This window comes from Mesocricetus auratus, unplaced genomic scaffold (genome assembly GCF_017639785.1).
Source record: "Mesocricetus auratus isolate SY011 unplaced genomic scaffold, BCM_Maur_2.0 Super-Scaffold_100028, whole genome shotgun sequence".
NCBI classification, from domain to species: Eukaryota; Metazoa; Chordata; class Mammalia; order Rodentia; family Cricetidae; genus Mesocricetus; species Mesocricetus auratus.
Window position 1 is genome coordinate 4,322,779 of NW_024429209.1, and position 13,365 is coordinate 4,336,143.

General features: G+C 54.4%; 1 protein-coding gene across 1 annotated transcript in view; it reads left to right on the top strand.

Annotated features, from left to right (window-relative positions):
• The first annotated feature begins 1,127 nt into the window (after positions 1-1,127).
• Vstm2l (V-set and transmembrane domain containing 2 like) overlaps positions 1,128-13,365 on the top strand; it is a 29,831-nt gene continuing 17,593 nt past the window's right edge. Inside the window, exon 1 of the mRNA XM_005082659.4 lies at positions 1,128-1,411. Within this exon, the coding sequence (XP_005082716.1) occupies positions 1,291-1,411 (121 nt within the window). The 5' untranslated portion in view covers positions 1,128-1,290. The remainder of the gene's footprint in view (positions 1,412-13,365) is intronic.

The window sequence follows — 13,365 nt, forward strand, 5'->3', positions numbered from 1 at the left end:
GCGTGAGGAGCAGGATGTCTGTCCACGGTGCTGAACCCTCGCATCTAAGCGCCCCGAGGAGCTGTCCGCGGTACTTAAAGGATGAAGGGAGAAGGATGCCGTTCTTCGAAATGCTGAAAGGAGAGGGAGGAATGAGGGCAGGAGGGACCCCTTCCCGGGGTCTGAGGCCTTGCGCCAGATTTTCACCCGATGAAAGGGATTTTTCTTTAAAATGAGCCCAACCCCTCCTTTCCAGTCCCAACAGCTCCAGTAAAAGGGTCAGGGAAGGAACTGGAATTGGACTGCTGCTCTTGGGAATGGAAGAAGCTTCATGTTTTACACACGCGCGCACGCACACACACACATACATACACACACACACACACACACACACTCCTCCATCTAGACTCTTCCGTCTAGGGAGAGCCTTATAGTCCAGAAGGGGGCGATCCAGTTCACTACGTAGAGCCCCAACACCTCTAAACTAGGAGCCCCACTGACTCTCTTGTTGTGGAGACGCAGAAAACTGAGTCCCAGAGAGGAGGGGGAACCACAACCATAACCACAAAGGAGGTGTGTGGAGGTCGCGATGTCCCCCACTTTACACACCTAACTCCAAAGAGCCTCACTACTGCTTTTGGAGGTGGCGTCTGTCCCCAGTTCTCAGATAAAGACCTTGAGATGCGGGGAGCCTAAGGCTGCCAGAGCTTTAAGCAGCCCACTCGTGTCTCGGCCCTAGTGCCCCCCTCCCCTGTCCACCTGGCCTGCACCCCGCCTTGTCCTGGCCCCGGCACCGCCCTGCTGGCAAAGTTGAAGCAGTCTCTCCAGCGCGCGGGTCTGGCGGCTGGTTGGAAGCTTTGCCCCTTATTCCCAACGATTATATTTCTGCTGCCAACACCCTAGTGCTCCGCCCTGAGGGGGGCCTGGCCCCCAGGTGGCCCCCGGCGCCCAGACTTGCCCCACCCCCGCTCCCGCGCGGGAGGCCAGTTGCGAGTACCGCTTTAAAAATCCCAGCCTGGGCAAAACTTTGATGATAAATCAAGCTGCGGATCCCTCCGCCGCCGCCGGCTCAGGGCGGGGAGCGAGGGGGAGGGCGGGTGCGCGGCGGCACGGAGTGGCCTTCCGCGCAAGCGAAGAGTCCCGCAGTCGGAGGCGGCGGGCTGGGCGTGCGCTCGCTGCCTGCAGCCGGGGCCGGACCGGGGCCAGCGTGAGAGGGCGGCGGCGGCGCCGGGCAGGACACGGCGGGCGCGGGCTCTGCAGGCTGCGGAGCCCCGATGTGAGGCGGCGGCGCCCCCGGCCGGAGCGCGCAGCATGGGGGCCCCGCTGGCCGCGGCGCTGGGCGCCCTCCACTATCTGGCACTTTTCCTGCAACTCGGTGGCGCCACGCGGCCCGCGGGCCATGCGCCCTGGGACAACCACGTCTCTGGACACGGTGAGTTTGCGTGCGGCCCCCACGGACTTCCCTACCGAACCCCACCCCGGCCGCAGACGCTCCAACTCTTGGCGGTTGCAGGGCTCGAACCCGCAACCACAGAGGCCGCGGCACGGAGTTCCCAGGCGCCCCCTGCTGGGGCTAGGGACCCACCCCGGTCCCCATCCTAGCCAGTGCTGTGAGGAGGTGCCCCGAGCGCAACCCCGCTCTCGCCCCAGCTCTTGGAGAACCCCCACCACCACGCGCGCACACTCTCGCGCGGATACACACACCTCCGCGACCATACAGATGTCTCCAGCTGCGGACACACTTAGCCACGCTCACTGCATCCCACACTCACAACTCCGCACACCCCCTCTTAGCCTCTCCACGCTGGTAGACACACTTGTGCCCACTATGCACACGCATCAGACACTGGCTGGTGGTTCACCCTGCCAGCTGGCACCCAGGCACACATGCTTTGCTTCGCCACAACTCTTGCCTGTCTGCCTGCAGACGCGGATACACATTCACACGCACACACTTGTGCACACACTTTGCCCACCCACTCTTCTCAGCCCGGGTCCCTTTCTCCTTTGTGGGGTTAACGCAGAAGCTGTTCTCGAGCCCTTCATCTGGATCCATCCTTTCCGCCGCTGGGAATGGTCTTGAGAGACTCCAGATGCCGTTGCTTGAGACCTGCTAGCCTGGGTGGCAGGCAGCCTCCTTTGCCATGTGGGTGGCACCCCAGGAATGAGGGAGATGTGGGGATGAAAGGGTGGGGGCTGAGAACTGGGATACCCTGGCGTACTTGAGGTCACTCCTTGCAGACAGAGGCAGTGGGTGGGAGGAATTTAGGGCTCTTTGTCTCTGGGGGTGAGCAGGAAACCCCTATATCTTTCCTCAGGGCACCCCCATCTCACCCTTGCCCGCAGTAAACTGAAATGTTGATCCTCAACTCCAGCATTGTGGCATCAGGGAGCAAACAAGTTCCCAGTCCTGCCTGCCCAAGTGTCTGAAGCGCCTTCCCTCCCCACAGGAGCCCAAGTTGGCAGCAGAGTTGGGTAGCATGAGACACAGCTCCCTGCCTCTGAGCCACACTGTGTTATGAGGTAGGGGTGGATGAAAGTTGAGGAGACCTTGCTCCCTTCCCAGAGCTCGGGCTACAGCACCCACGCTGTGCTCTGTGTGCCCAGGCTGGAGGAGGTTTGAACAAAGGGATGAGGACCGATGGTTTATTCTAGTGGGAATGGGGGGGGGGGAGTGAGTGCAGGGGCCTAGCTACCCAGGAAGGCCTCTTTACAGGTGTGCTGCATGAATGGGGTGGCTCCAAGCGGGGAGGGTTTTCAAAGCCCTGCTCAGGATTCCTGCTTGTGGGGAAGGGAAGCGGGGGATCCCTGTCCTCCCCCTCACTCCACCTCACTGCGTTTGCTAGTAACCTCTCCCTGCATATCATTTACATACCTTTGTGTCCCTCGGACTGCTGACCTGGCTGCACAGGCAGTAAACAGGGAAAGGACGCTTTGATGCTCTACTTACCGATGGGAAATCAAGGCTCAGAGAGGTGACGGGAGTTGCCCAAGGTCACACAGTGAGAGAGTGACTGAGCCAAGGCTGGCTCCAGGGTCTGTCAGGTGAAGCAGCAGTTTGTCCAGGACATTCATCTTCCTGCCACGTTCCTTCTCATTCAGGGGGCCTGGGAATTCCCCCGTCTCTCCCTCCATGCCTGCTCCAGCTCAGTTCCTTGGCACTGTCAAAATTTACACTAGGAGGCTTCTCTGAGAAAGGCTTCCCTTTCTGAGTTTGAGATCCCGGAACTCTGAGGCTTACAGTCGTTCTGACTTTGGGACACCAGACCCCCAGGATTTGGGTCATTCTTGAGCAAGCAGGCTCTTCCCTTTGTGTGACAGTCTCCTCCTGCCCCCTGGTGCCAGCTGTGCTGAGGGGTCACGGTCCCACTGTAGTCTTCCCGTTCCCACTCTGGATCAATCCCTGAAGGCCCAGGGGAGATGCTTGATGAAAAGGAGGCAGGACCCGCTGCTGGGAGCCTGACCTCCTCCTGACTGTGTCTCTGGGTAAATCAGTTACCCATTGGGACCTCCTGCTCTGTCCCTCAGGAAATGGCCCGGCTGCTCTGCAGGGGCCAGGCTGCCTTCTCGACATTGCCAGGTTCAAAGTCACCAAGTAGTGACTGCTAAGGAGCCCCACAGCTGCCCCTCTGCCGGGCCCAGCACCCTGTCACCACAGGAAGGGTCTGGAGCCAGTCACTTAATCACAAAAAGAAACAGTTATTAATGATAGTGAGACGCGGCGAATAAGTGGGTCATGTCTAATAAGCCATTTGTGTTCAGGAGGAGAATACCAATTTGATAAAAGCTGTGTGTGCTGAAAAAGCCCCGAAATTGCTGTTTAGCAGATTGGAGCCTGATCGTTTCATTATTCCTGGGCTCTGCGTGTCCTCAGCTGATTCAGGGAATATGGCCAGGTCAGGATGGTGTCTCTGGGTTTGTGCTCAAGCGTTGGGGGCAGAAGCAGGGATTCCTGGGGAGGAGGCCCTGAGTCCCAACTGCTTAGCTTGGTGACAGCACATGGCTCCAGCTCCACCTGAGTCCTGCCCAGCCACCAGCTATTGCCTTGCATCTGTCTGTCCCCGGGTTGTTACAGGGAGTGCCTGTGACCAGGTCAGCAAGGATGTCAGTTTACTCCTCTCCTCCCTTCACATTCATTCAACCCCCTTCAAAGCAAGCTTTGCTAAGGCTCGCAGAATGGGTGGTGCCTGACTCTAGGAAGGTACCCGGAGCCCCAGCACTTGGAGACTGGGTGGGGACACTCATGCTTCCTGCACAGTAACAGCAGCTGCTTCACCTTGCCTCATAAGGAAGGACCAGCTCCTTGCCATGCCCCCGGCAGGGTGGCAGGACAGGCAGCTAGGGAGTGTAGAAAGCTGACTGTGTTCTAGGTGCTCTAGACCTCTTGTGACTGTGCATTCACACAGGCTGGCGTCATTTGTGTGAGACTGGCATTAGATACTCAAGGAAACCGAGTTCAGAGAGAGCCAACGACTTACCCAAGGTCACGAAGCCTGTACAGAGCCTGGAGGGCCAGATTCAGAGGGAAAGTGTTCAGGTGGCTCTGGACCTGTCATCTTGGAGCTGGCCTTTGGGCAGACTCAGTCCAGTCCTGGGATGAGCACTTTCTCTGCAAGGCCCTAACTCCAATGCTGCCCCCCTCAGTTTCCCAGGGAACTGGTAAAACAGTGCATTTCACCAGGAGAGACCAGAAGCTTGAGAGGGTGGCAAATCTTGTTGGAATCCACATCTGAGCTTCCTACACTTTTTCTGGGTGGGGACAAGAAGGCGGGAGCTTTGTGAAGTCATTTACAGTTCCTAGTCTGAGCACACCAGGGTGTTTGTGATGATGTATATGCCCCCAGGCCACTGACCTTCCTTCCTCCCTCCCTCCCTCCTTCTTTCCATTTTCATTTTGTTGGGGTGTGCATGTGGAGGCCAGGGGAAACAGGCAGGATTTGGTCCTCTCCCTCCACCATATGAGAGTTCTGGGGTTTGAACCCAGGTTGTCAGATTTGGTGTTAAGCACCTTTTCCTGCTCCACCATCTCATACTCCCCTCTTTTGTCTGTGCTGGGGATCCAGCTCAGGGCCATGTACCAGCTTGGCAAGAGCTCTCCTACTGACCTACACCTCAGTCCTCACTCCACCCCCATCCGCATTTTAATGAGCTCCTAGGCGATTCGTGGCATCTGGAGGTAGAAAGCCCAGCTGGGGGATATAGAGTAGGAATCTCCAAGTGCTCAGGCTTGGTTTGGTTTCCTAAGGATGGGAGATCTAGACAGTGGAGCCTCAGAAGTCCACTGCAGCATACGGCCCCCAGTTCAGCCCAGCACTGCCAATTATTAATGCCCCAGTGCAGACAATGCCCCCAGGTTGGCCTGGTGCTTAGTCCAGCAAGTGACTGCTAGTCTGAGGTGCTCTGCCTCGCTGGGAAGCCTCGGTGGGGTGTCCTGGAGGAGGGACTCCGGACCATTTGACATGCAGCTCGCGCTCTGAAAAACTGTCTGTAGCCTCTCTGGGTTCCTTGCCTAACTGTTGGTGTCTGGCCATTCATAAGCTGGCTGGTTTGGTGGCTGGACGACTGGAGAAAATTGAGTCTTGTCTCCTGAAGGTTATGATGTTAAAAATGTGTGTTCTCCTTTGTCTCCCGCACTGGTGATTATACCATCAATTACTCTCATAAATACTCAGCCTGGGCTGAGGGCCTCCGGCCTCCAATGGGAAATTGGCCCTCAGAAATGGTTTTCCTCAAGACCTTCACACCAGTTACGTTTGACACCTTGCCCGTCAGCAGACTCCTGGGGCCCTTTGCCACACGGGAGCCACAGGTGGCCTCTTGGGCTCTTGCTCCTTGCAACAAGGACAGCGAGGCGATGGGGCATTTTCTTGCAGCCTTCAGGGCTACATAGCAAGGCAACCTGAGAAAATAAGACAAAAGCAACCAACATACCTTTTTTTAAATGGAAGGAAGGGGGGAAGCAGGAGACCATCTGACTCAAGCCCATTTCTAGGTGCTCTTTCTGAGTCCTTAGGGTAGAATTGATAGGGAATGATAGATAATCCAAAGCTCAGATTCTCACACTTTGCTCCATCCACATTAATATATTTTTAAAACACCAAAATAATGTAAATACCACAAGGAATCCATGTTTGCAGTAAAAGCCTCATGCAGCTGGAGTCTCCTCGGGGCTGCTGGCCACAGCAAGGACAGGGTGGGGTGGATAACTGACTTCACCTTGTAGTGGATAGCCTGGGCCCAGCCCCTGAGTGCCAGGTGGGTGACTGGGTGCAACCGAGCTTCCTCCCCGATCTGGTGACACATCAGAAAAATGGGCAGAGGGTTAGATTAGGGAAGCTAACCAACCAGTGACCATCTGTGGCATAGGATCAGTACCCACCTGCTGGCACCCCGTGGTTCCTGGGACACTGGAGAAGGAAGGTGGGAGGCTTTTTCAAGCCTCCCAGCCCCCATCCACCTGGAAGCCATTAGTGGGATCTCTGTGGCCTCGACTCAGTTCCGCTTCACCCCTAACTCCAGTTTTAATCCCTCCCAAAATCTCCCCAGGGCCTCAGCAAAACTGGGCCTTCCCTGAGAGATGGTCTTAGGCAGAGCCCAGACAAACCTCTTACATTTTAATAGACATGCATTTATTTTAATGTGGGCTGGAAAATATAGCCAGCACATCAAAACTGTGATTTCACAGATATGATTGCTTAGGATGAAACTAACAGGGTATTAAAAAAATAGTGGGTTTGTTTATAGGAAACCATTAAGAACATCATAGTACAGGTGGTACCCAGGCTTGGCAGTGGGCACCCAGAATGGGAATGAGCAGCTTTGGGGGCATGCCAGGGCTATACCTTGGTGGGGGATGCTGCCAAGTGTTAGGAGCTGTGCAATCATTTACTTGACAAATATCAGTTGAGCACCTGCCTTATGCCAGCCATTTAGCTACTGGAGACTATTAGTGAGTGGACAGACAAGGTTCTTGGCCATAGGGAGTTCTCAGGCTTGTGGGAGAGACAGACAATCGTACCCATAGAGAATATTTAAGTATAATTTGTGAGGCTATTTAGTGAGCATGGCATCAGGGTGTGGCATTCACTCACCTCTGGACAATGGCAGTACTAGAGTGATCTACCCATCGCAGAAGGTGTACAAGTAGTACCCAGCCACAGCCTAGTTGAAGATGGCATGGAGGGGTTCTACTTTATTTCCCAAAGGTTCCAACCCTGAGTCAGTGGACTAGCCAGAACACAGCAGGTGTCATAAAGATCTGACACATTGCAATGAAGCCGCAGGCTGATTAGGGGTGAGTGGGAGGGGAGACATAGAGCTCCCAGTGGGGAGAGTGCTTGTCCTCACCTAGGGACCATAGGTGGGGTGGTTCTGCCCAGCCATCTAGGGAACACAGTCTGCCCAGCCCACTGTGTTGCGATGGGGACATTGACCCGCTGCCTTTACTCCATCTCAGTGAAAATGCTAGATTGGGAGAGGAACAGGCAATGAGTGGCTGCCTAGCTTCCCTTGCCTCCGCCCTGCTAGGTGGCTTGCCTGATTCTCTCCTGGCCTCAGTTTCCCGACATGAGCAATGCTGAGCTTGCTCCTAAATGCTAGACTTCTCTCACCATGTGGTCATCATCACAAAATTCAGGGCACCCCCATTTCTCAGCCAAGGATGCTGAAAGGAGGTCAGATGCAACTTACCTGGAGGCACACAGATGTGGCAAGGCAGAGCCAGGCTCAGCCTGGGTGAGGAGCACACAGCCGAGCTCCTACATTTTCCGTTGCCGCTTGGCTGCCAGCAGAGTGTGTAGGCAGCCCTGGTCCTGAACCTGACAGTGCCCTGGCTCTCTGCCCTGGCTTGTGAGGCTGTCATGGGGGAGGGACTACCAGGATACTGAGGGTGCTGCGTTCTGCCTGAAAGAACCCAGAAGGCACTCTGGGTCTCAGCCAGGCGTTGTCAGGGAGAATGCTTGGGCCCTGTGAACATGTGTGCTGCTTGTGTGTCTCCACCTGGGGATTTCAGCATGGGGAAGGATGTATCTGAAGTGTATTCGGGTCACTGTAGTTAGAGGGTGGCAGGCTAGGAAGGAGTGTAGCGGGGCCAGGCTGGGACACTCTGTTCTGTGGCCTTTGCTTCAGGGGCAGCCTCCACTGCCTCCCATGGGACCCTTGGGAGGTCAGCTCAGGAGATGAAAGGGGCCTTGGGGAACTACCAGCTTGGGGTCAGCAGTGCCGCTGGCCAGGTGCTGTGCCTGCCATCTGCCTGGGTCCTTTTCCCTGGACTCACTTCCCCTGGTATTCTCAGACCCTTTTCCTGGGTCAGTGTCCCTCCAGATCTTTCTCTGTCTCTTTTCCTCCCTATCTTTGCCTTTCTCTGTGTCTATTTCCACCTTTTCTCATGTCCCTGTTCCCCCCCACCTCTCTGTCTGTGCATGCATGTACACACACACACACACACACACACACACATGCACACACACCTCATCAAATGACAACTCAGAACCACACACAAATATTACCTATTTCAAAAGCACCTACACAGAATGGGTACTCAGTAAATATAGGCCAAGTGAGGGAATGAATGAATGAATGAATGAATGAATGACCAAATGTTGAGGGCCTCAGCTTGCCCAGATCAGTGGCTCCTACTTTTCTCAATGAATATAGCTCTCTGGATCTAATAAGAAGCACCCACTACTGCCTCTGAAACATGTAGCTGGTTTGCTTAGACATCCAAAGGGCTGTGGGAGACCCCAAATTCCATCTCCGGCTCCCCGGGGAAACAGCTTCATCACTCTAGTAAGGAAATTTAGAGTTGTGTGGACCTGTCTGGAAAAGCCAGCAGTGCCCAGGGCCTACAGAGTGTTAGGATCTGGGTTCTGGTCCCTGAGTGAGATGTATTTTTCTCTTTGTGTCATTGGGGATCTAAGCCAGGGCCTCACATATGTATGTATGTATGCATGTGTGTATGTATGTATGTACGTGTGTATGCATGTATGCATGTATATATGCATGTATGCATGCATGTGAAAATGTATGTGTGTATGTGTGGTTGTACACATGTGTGTAAATGCATGAGGAGGCCAGAGAATCATGTTAGATATTCTTCCTCAGATGAGCCCTTGGGTTTTAGGTTGTTTGTTTGTTTGTTTGGGACAGGGTCTCCCACTGGTCTGAGACTTACTGATTAGGGCAGTCTGGCTAGAAAGCGCCAGGATCCACCTAGCTCTGCCTCCCCAGCGCCACAATTACAAACACACCACACCACACCCAACTTTGTGACATTAGAGATCAAACTCAAGCCCTTGGGCTTGCAAGGCATGCTCTGAGCCATCTGTCCATGTGCCCCAGTGGGAAGTTTTCTGAGTGGGGAAGGCCTGGGTTAGGCTGGCGCAGGTGGGGGAGTAAGCTCAGGCTGGTGTTGGGAGGCTGGAGGAGACGCCACTGTCAGGAAGGTATTGAATATAGTTCGAGCCCCACTAAGAGTGGGATGGCTCATTGGTTCAGCATTTGGGGAGGGTGGCACTGTCACTGGGGAGGGTTGGTGCATATGCACACATGCATTTGTGCATGGGGTGTGTGTCCTCTCCCAGTTCATGCCTGTGTCAGGCTCCTCCCCCTTGCAGACCTGTCCCTGTGCCCTTCCCTGCCTGGCTCACGCCCATCCTTCTGCCCTGGCTCTCCTCCAGGTTTCCTGTGTGCCCAGCCACAGGTATCCTTATCAGGCTACATGCTTAGCTTGTCGATGAGGAAACTGAGTCTCTGAGAGGCGTGGTAAGCCTGCCCCCCCCGCCCCCCCCCAGCCTGGCTTCCTCAGCACACTCTTGTCCTCCAGGGATCTCTAGTGGTTCCTGTGCTCAGACCTTCAGGCTTGCTTCCTGGCTAGGGTAAGAAAGCAGAAAGCATGCGGCCAGTGTCTGTTTTGCTTTGTGAGGCTTTAAAAAAATCATTTCCGGCCTTGGAGACAGCAGCAATTACTGCCGGCTCGCTGGGGAGCTGTTTGCCGCCTGTCATCGGCCCCAGGAAAGGGTCCCTAATGGAGGCCCTGCGGCCAGAGCTCTCAGTAGTGGAAACAGCACTCAAAACAAAGCCACACTAATGGTCTCTGGGCGTACAGGCCCAGAGAGGGAGGGGCACACTGGTGCCCAAGGAAGGCCTGAGGCAGGGCTGAAGTCACCCGTTGGTCCCTTTATGAGCCCAGACTCCTGGTAGGCAGGGGTCCCGTGCCGCTAGCTCAGTCCTGGAGTTCTGCAAGCCCCACCTTCCTCCCTCTCTTCTCTGCTTTCTGGTGCTGTGCCTCTGGCCCAGGCAGAGGGAACTATAAGCACAAAGGTCCTGGGGTGGGGCAGAGACCCTGCTGCTCAAAATTCTTGGTTCTAGAACTGACCTTGGTTTAAAGAGGCCCGGCTAGGCCAGTCCTCTCTGAAGGAAAAAAAGACTGGAGCCTTGGGGAGGGAGAAGTCACAGCAAGCCCACCCCCTGAGAGGGGTGTGAACAGCAGAGGACTCACAATCAGTGTGGGCCTCAGAAGTCCATTTTGCAGATGGAGAAACAGAGGCACAAAGAGTAGCCTAGGATTGGACTATGATGAGAAAATGCAGTGGGTGTTCTAATCCTGGCCTGTCTGTCTTCAGAGTCCACGATAGATGCTACCTTGGGATTCCCAAGTTCAGCTGGGTAGGGTGAGCAGGGTCAAACCTCTTGTGACTAGGAAAACATGAAGTTCTCAGTAGGGACCAGGGGTAGACCCACCCCAGAGCCTACCTCAGCTCTGCCTCTCTCCCTCTTGCTGCCCCTGACTCTCCGGGGGTCCTTCTGGCTTCCCCGCAGCTCTTCATTCTTCTCTTGACTGCATCTATGGCAGTGGTTTTCAACCTGTGGGTTGAGACCCCATAGAGGTCCCATATCAGATACTTACATCACAATTCATAACAGTAACAAAACTGTTATGAATAATTTTTTTATGGTTGGGGGTCACCACAGCACGAGGAACTGTATTCGAGGGTTGCAGCATTAGGAAGGTTGAGAACCACTGGTCTAGGGTGCAGCCTCTGTCTTTGTTTGGCAGCAGGTGAGTGTATGCCTGGGCTTTGGAATCTCACCGTGGGGCTTCAGATCTTGGCCCTCATTCACACCAGTGAGCCCACTAAACACCAGGACAGGGGACCCACACTGGCCCTGCAGGATGGCCAGGGAGGGAAGAGAAACAATGTCTGTAGCCAGAAAGTCTGTGTCCTGCTTGGCTCCCCACTACTGGCCCTGGCTTTCCTCCCTGGCTTCCCACACCTGGCTGCCTCTCCCTCCCTGTGGCCTGTGTGGGAGGAGGAGGCAGGAATTCCACAGGGGAAGCCTGATCAACTCCCACAGTCCTGCAAGTGCCAGAATATTTTTGCTCTCCTTAAATCTCCCTAGATTTGTAATTCCACTGCTGTCTCCCTCAATGTGTGCTGGTGGCCTTGGGAAGCACCCTGCCCCAACTGCTGTGGGTGCATGCGTAGTGTCTGAGTGGCCTGCCGGGAAACAAGAGGAGGACCCTTCCTTCTCCACACCTCAGTTTCTCCGTATGCAAGGAGAGGAGAGTGAGAAGGACTTTCCCGGTGGCAGTGAGAATTCTTACTGCATTAATGAAACACCTGTAAGTAAGCTGGGTGTGGTGGCGAACACCTTTAGTTCCAGGACGTGGGAAGCAGTGGCAGGCTGATCTTTGTGAGTTCAAGTCCAGCCTGGTCTACAGAGAAAGTTCCAGACCAACCAGGGCTACAAAGTGAGACTCTGTTTCAAGCAAGCAAATAAACAAACAGACAAGAAACACTTGTAGGGCTGGAGAGATGGATCAGAAGTTAGGAGCTGACCGCTCTTCCAGAGGACCCGTGTTCAACTCCCAGCACCCACATGGCACAACTGTCTGTAAGCCCAATTTCAGGGCATCCAACACCCTCACACAGACATACATGCAGGCAAAACACCAATATACATAGATAAATCATTTTTTAAAATGTAAAAAAGCACACAGACAAAAAGAACAAAATGTAATAGAACATTGCCACTTCCCTCAAAGCCTCTGCGCTCAATGGAAGAAGCCAGTCGTGGAAGACCACATCTTACCATGTAGAAATGTCCAGCACAGGCCGATCCAGATGTGCAGCTGCAGGGCTGCGGGAAGGGGAAGCGGGGAGATTGTTACTGGCTGGGGCCTCCTTTGGTGTGGTGAGACTGCGGGGACTGGACAGCTGTGAGGGTTATACGATATTGTGGGTCTCTCAGCCTCCCTTCTTTCTTCACTTTTGGGATGCTGAATTTTAAATTTCACTTCAATGGAAAATAACTAGGGCTGCTGGGCCCAGGGGCACAAGCCTTTGATCCCAGCACCGGTAAAGGAGAAGGGACTAGCTGGCCCGGCTGGAAGCAGACCACCGTATTGGACAGTGACAGTATTATATCTCACAGTAGACCACTATACTGGGCAATGACAGTATTATATCTCACAGCAGACCACTGTATTGGACAGTGACAGTATTATATCTCACAGAGGACCACCGTACTGGGAAGTGACAGTATTATATCTCACAGCAGACCACCATACTGGGCAGTGACAGTATTATATCTCACAGCAGACCACCATACTGGGCAGTGACAGTATTATATCTCACAGAAGCCTTTTGGAGCAGATGCTGTCATCACCCCCATTTTATAGATGGAGACACAGAGAAACAGAGGCACAGTATCACTGGGCACCTAGCATCCAGTTAAGTGTTCAAATCTGCTCTCTTTGTATTTGTATTGGTTGTGGCTACCCTCTCCCGCACCCCAGGGTGGGCAGAGACCCCTCCTGGGTGAACATGCTCATGTGTAAACCTGATCAGTGAATGCTTCAACCAGAGAGCAGTGGGTATTGGGGACTCACCATGCCCCATGAACCAACAGCTTCTTTGCCTTCATTAATCCATTCCCTCCTGGGAATAAGCCATCAGCTAGTGAAGCGGGTAGGAACCAGAGCTCAGAGACAGCCACATCGGGCTGTCCCTCACACCTGACCTGGGAGTCCTGGCTCCCTACCCTGCAGGTTCTCTCCCCACTGGAGCCAGCACAGCCACACTGGTGAGGACAGGGGCTGAGGAGCCCAGGGACTTGTATCAGATGGGATGCCAGGCACCCCGTGGGGCATCTGTTGTTCCCATGCAGGATGGAAGCCAGCTCCAGCAGGGGGAGACCCGCCTTGAGGTTCCCACTTCCTTCACAATTCATGAATTCTGTGTTCTGCCGCCTTCTGTGACTGCCGTACTCATGCACTAGGCTCTTCCGCTTCTGGAGGGAAGCCAGCTCCGTGAGCGGTTGCTTCCCTGCTTGGAGAAGAACGGGCCAAAAGGTCTCCTACCTTGGTTTTTACCTTACTTGTTC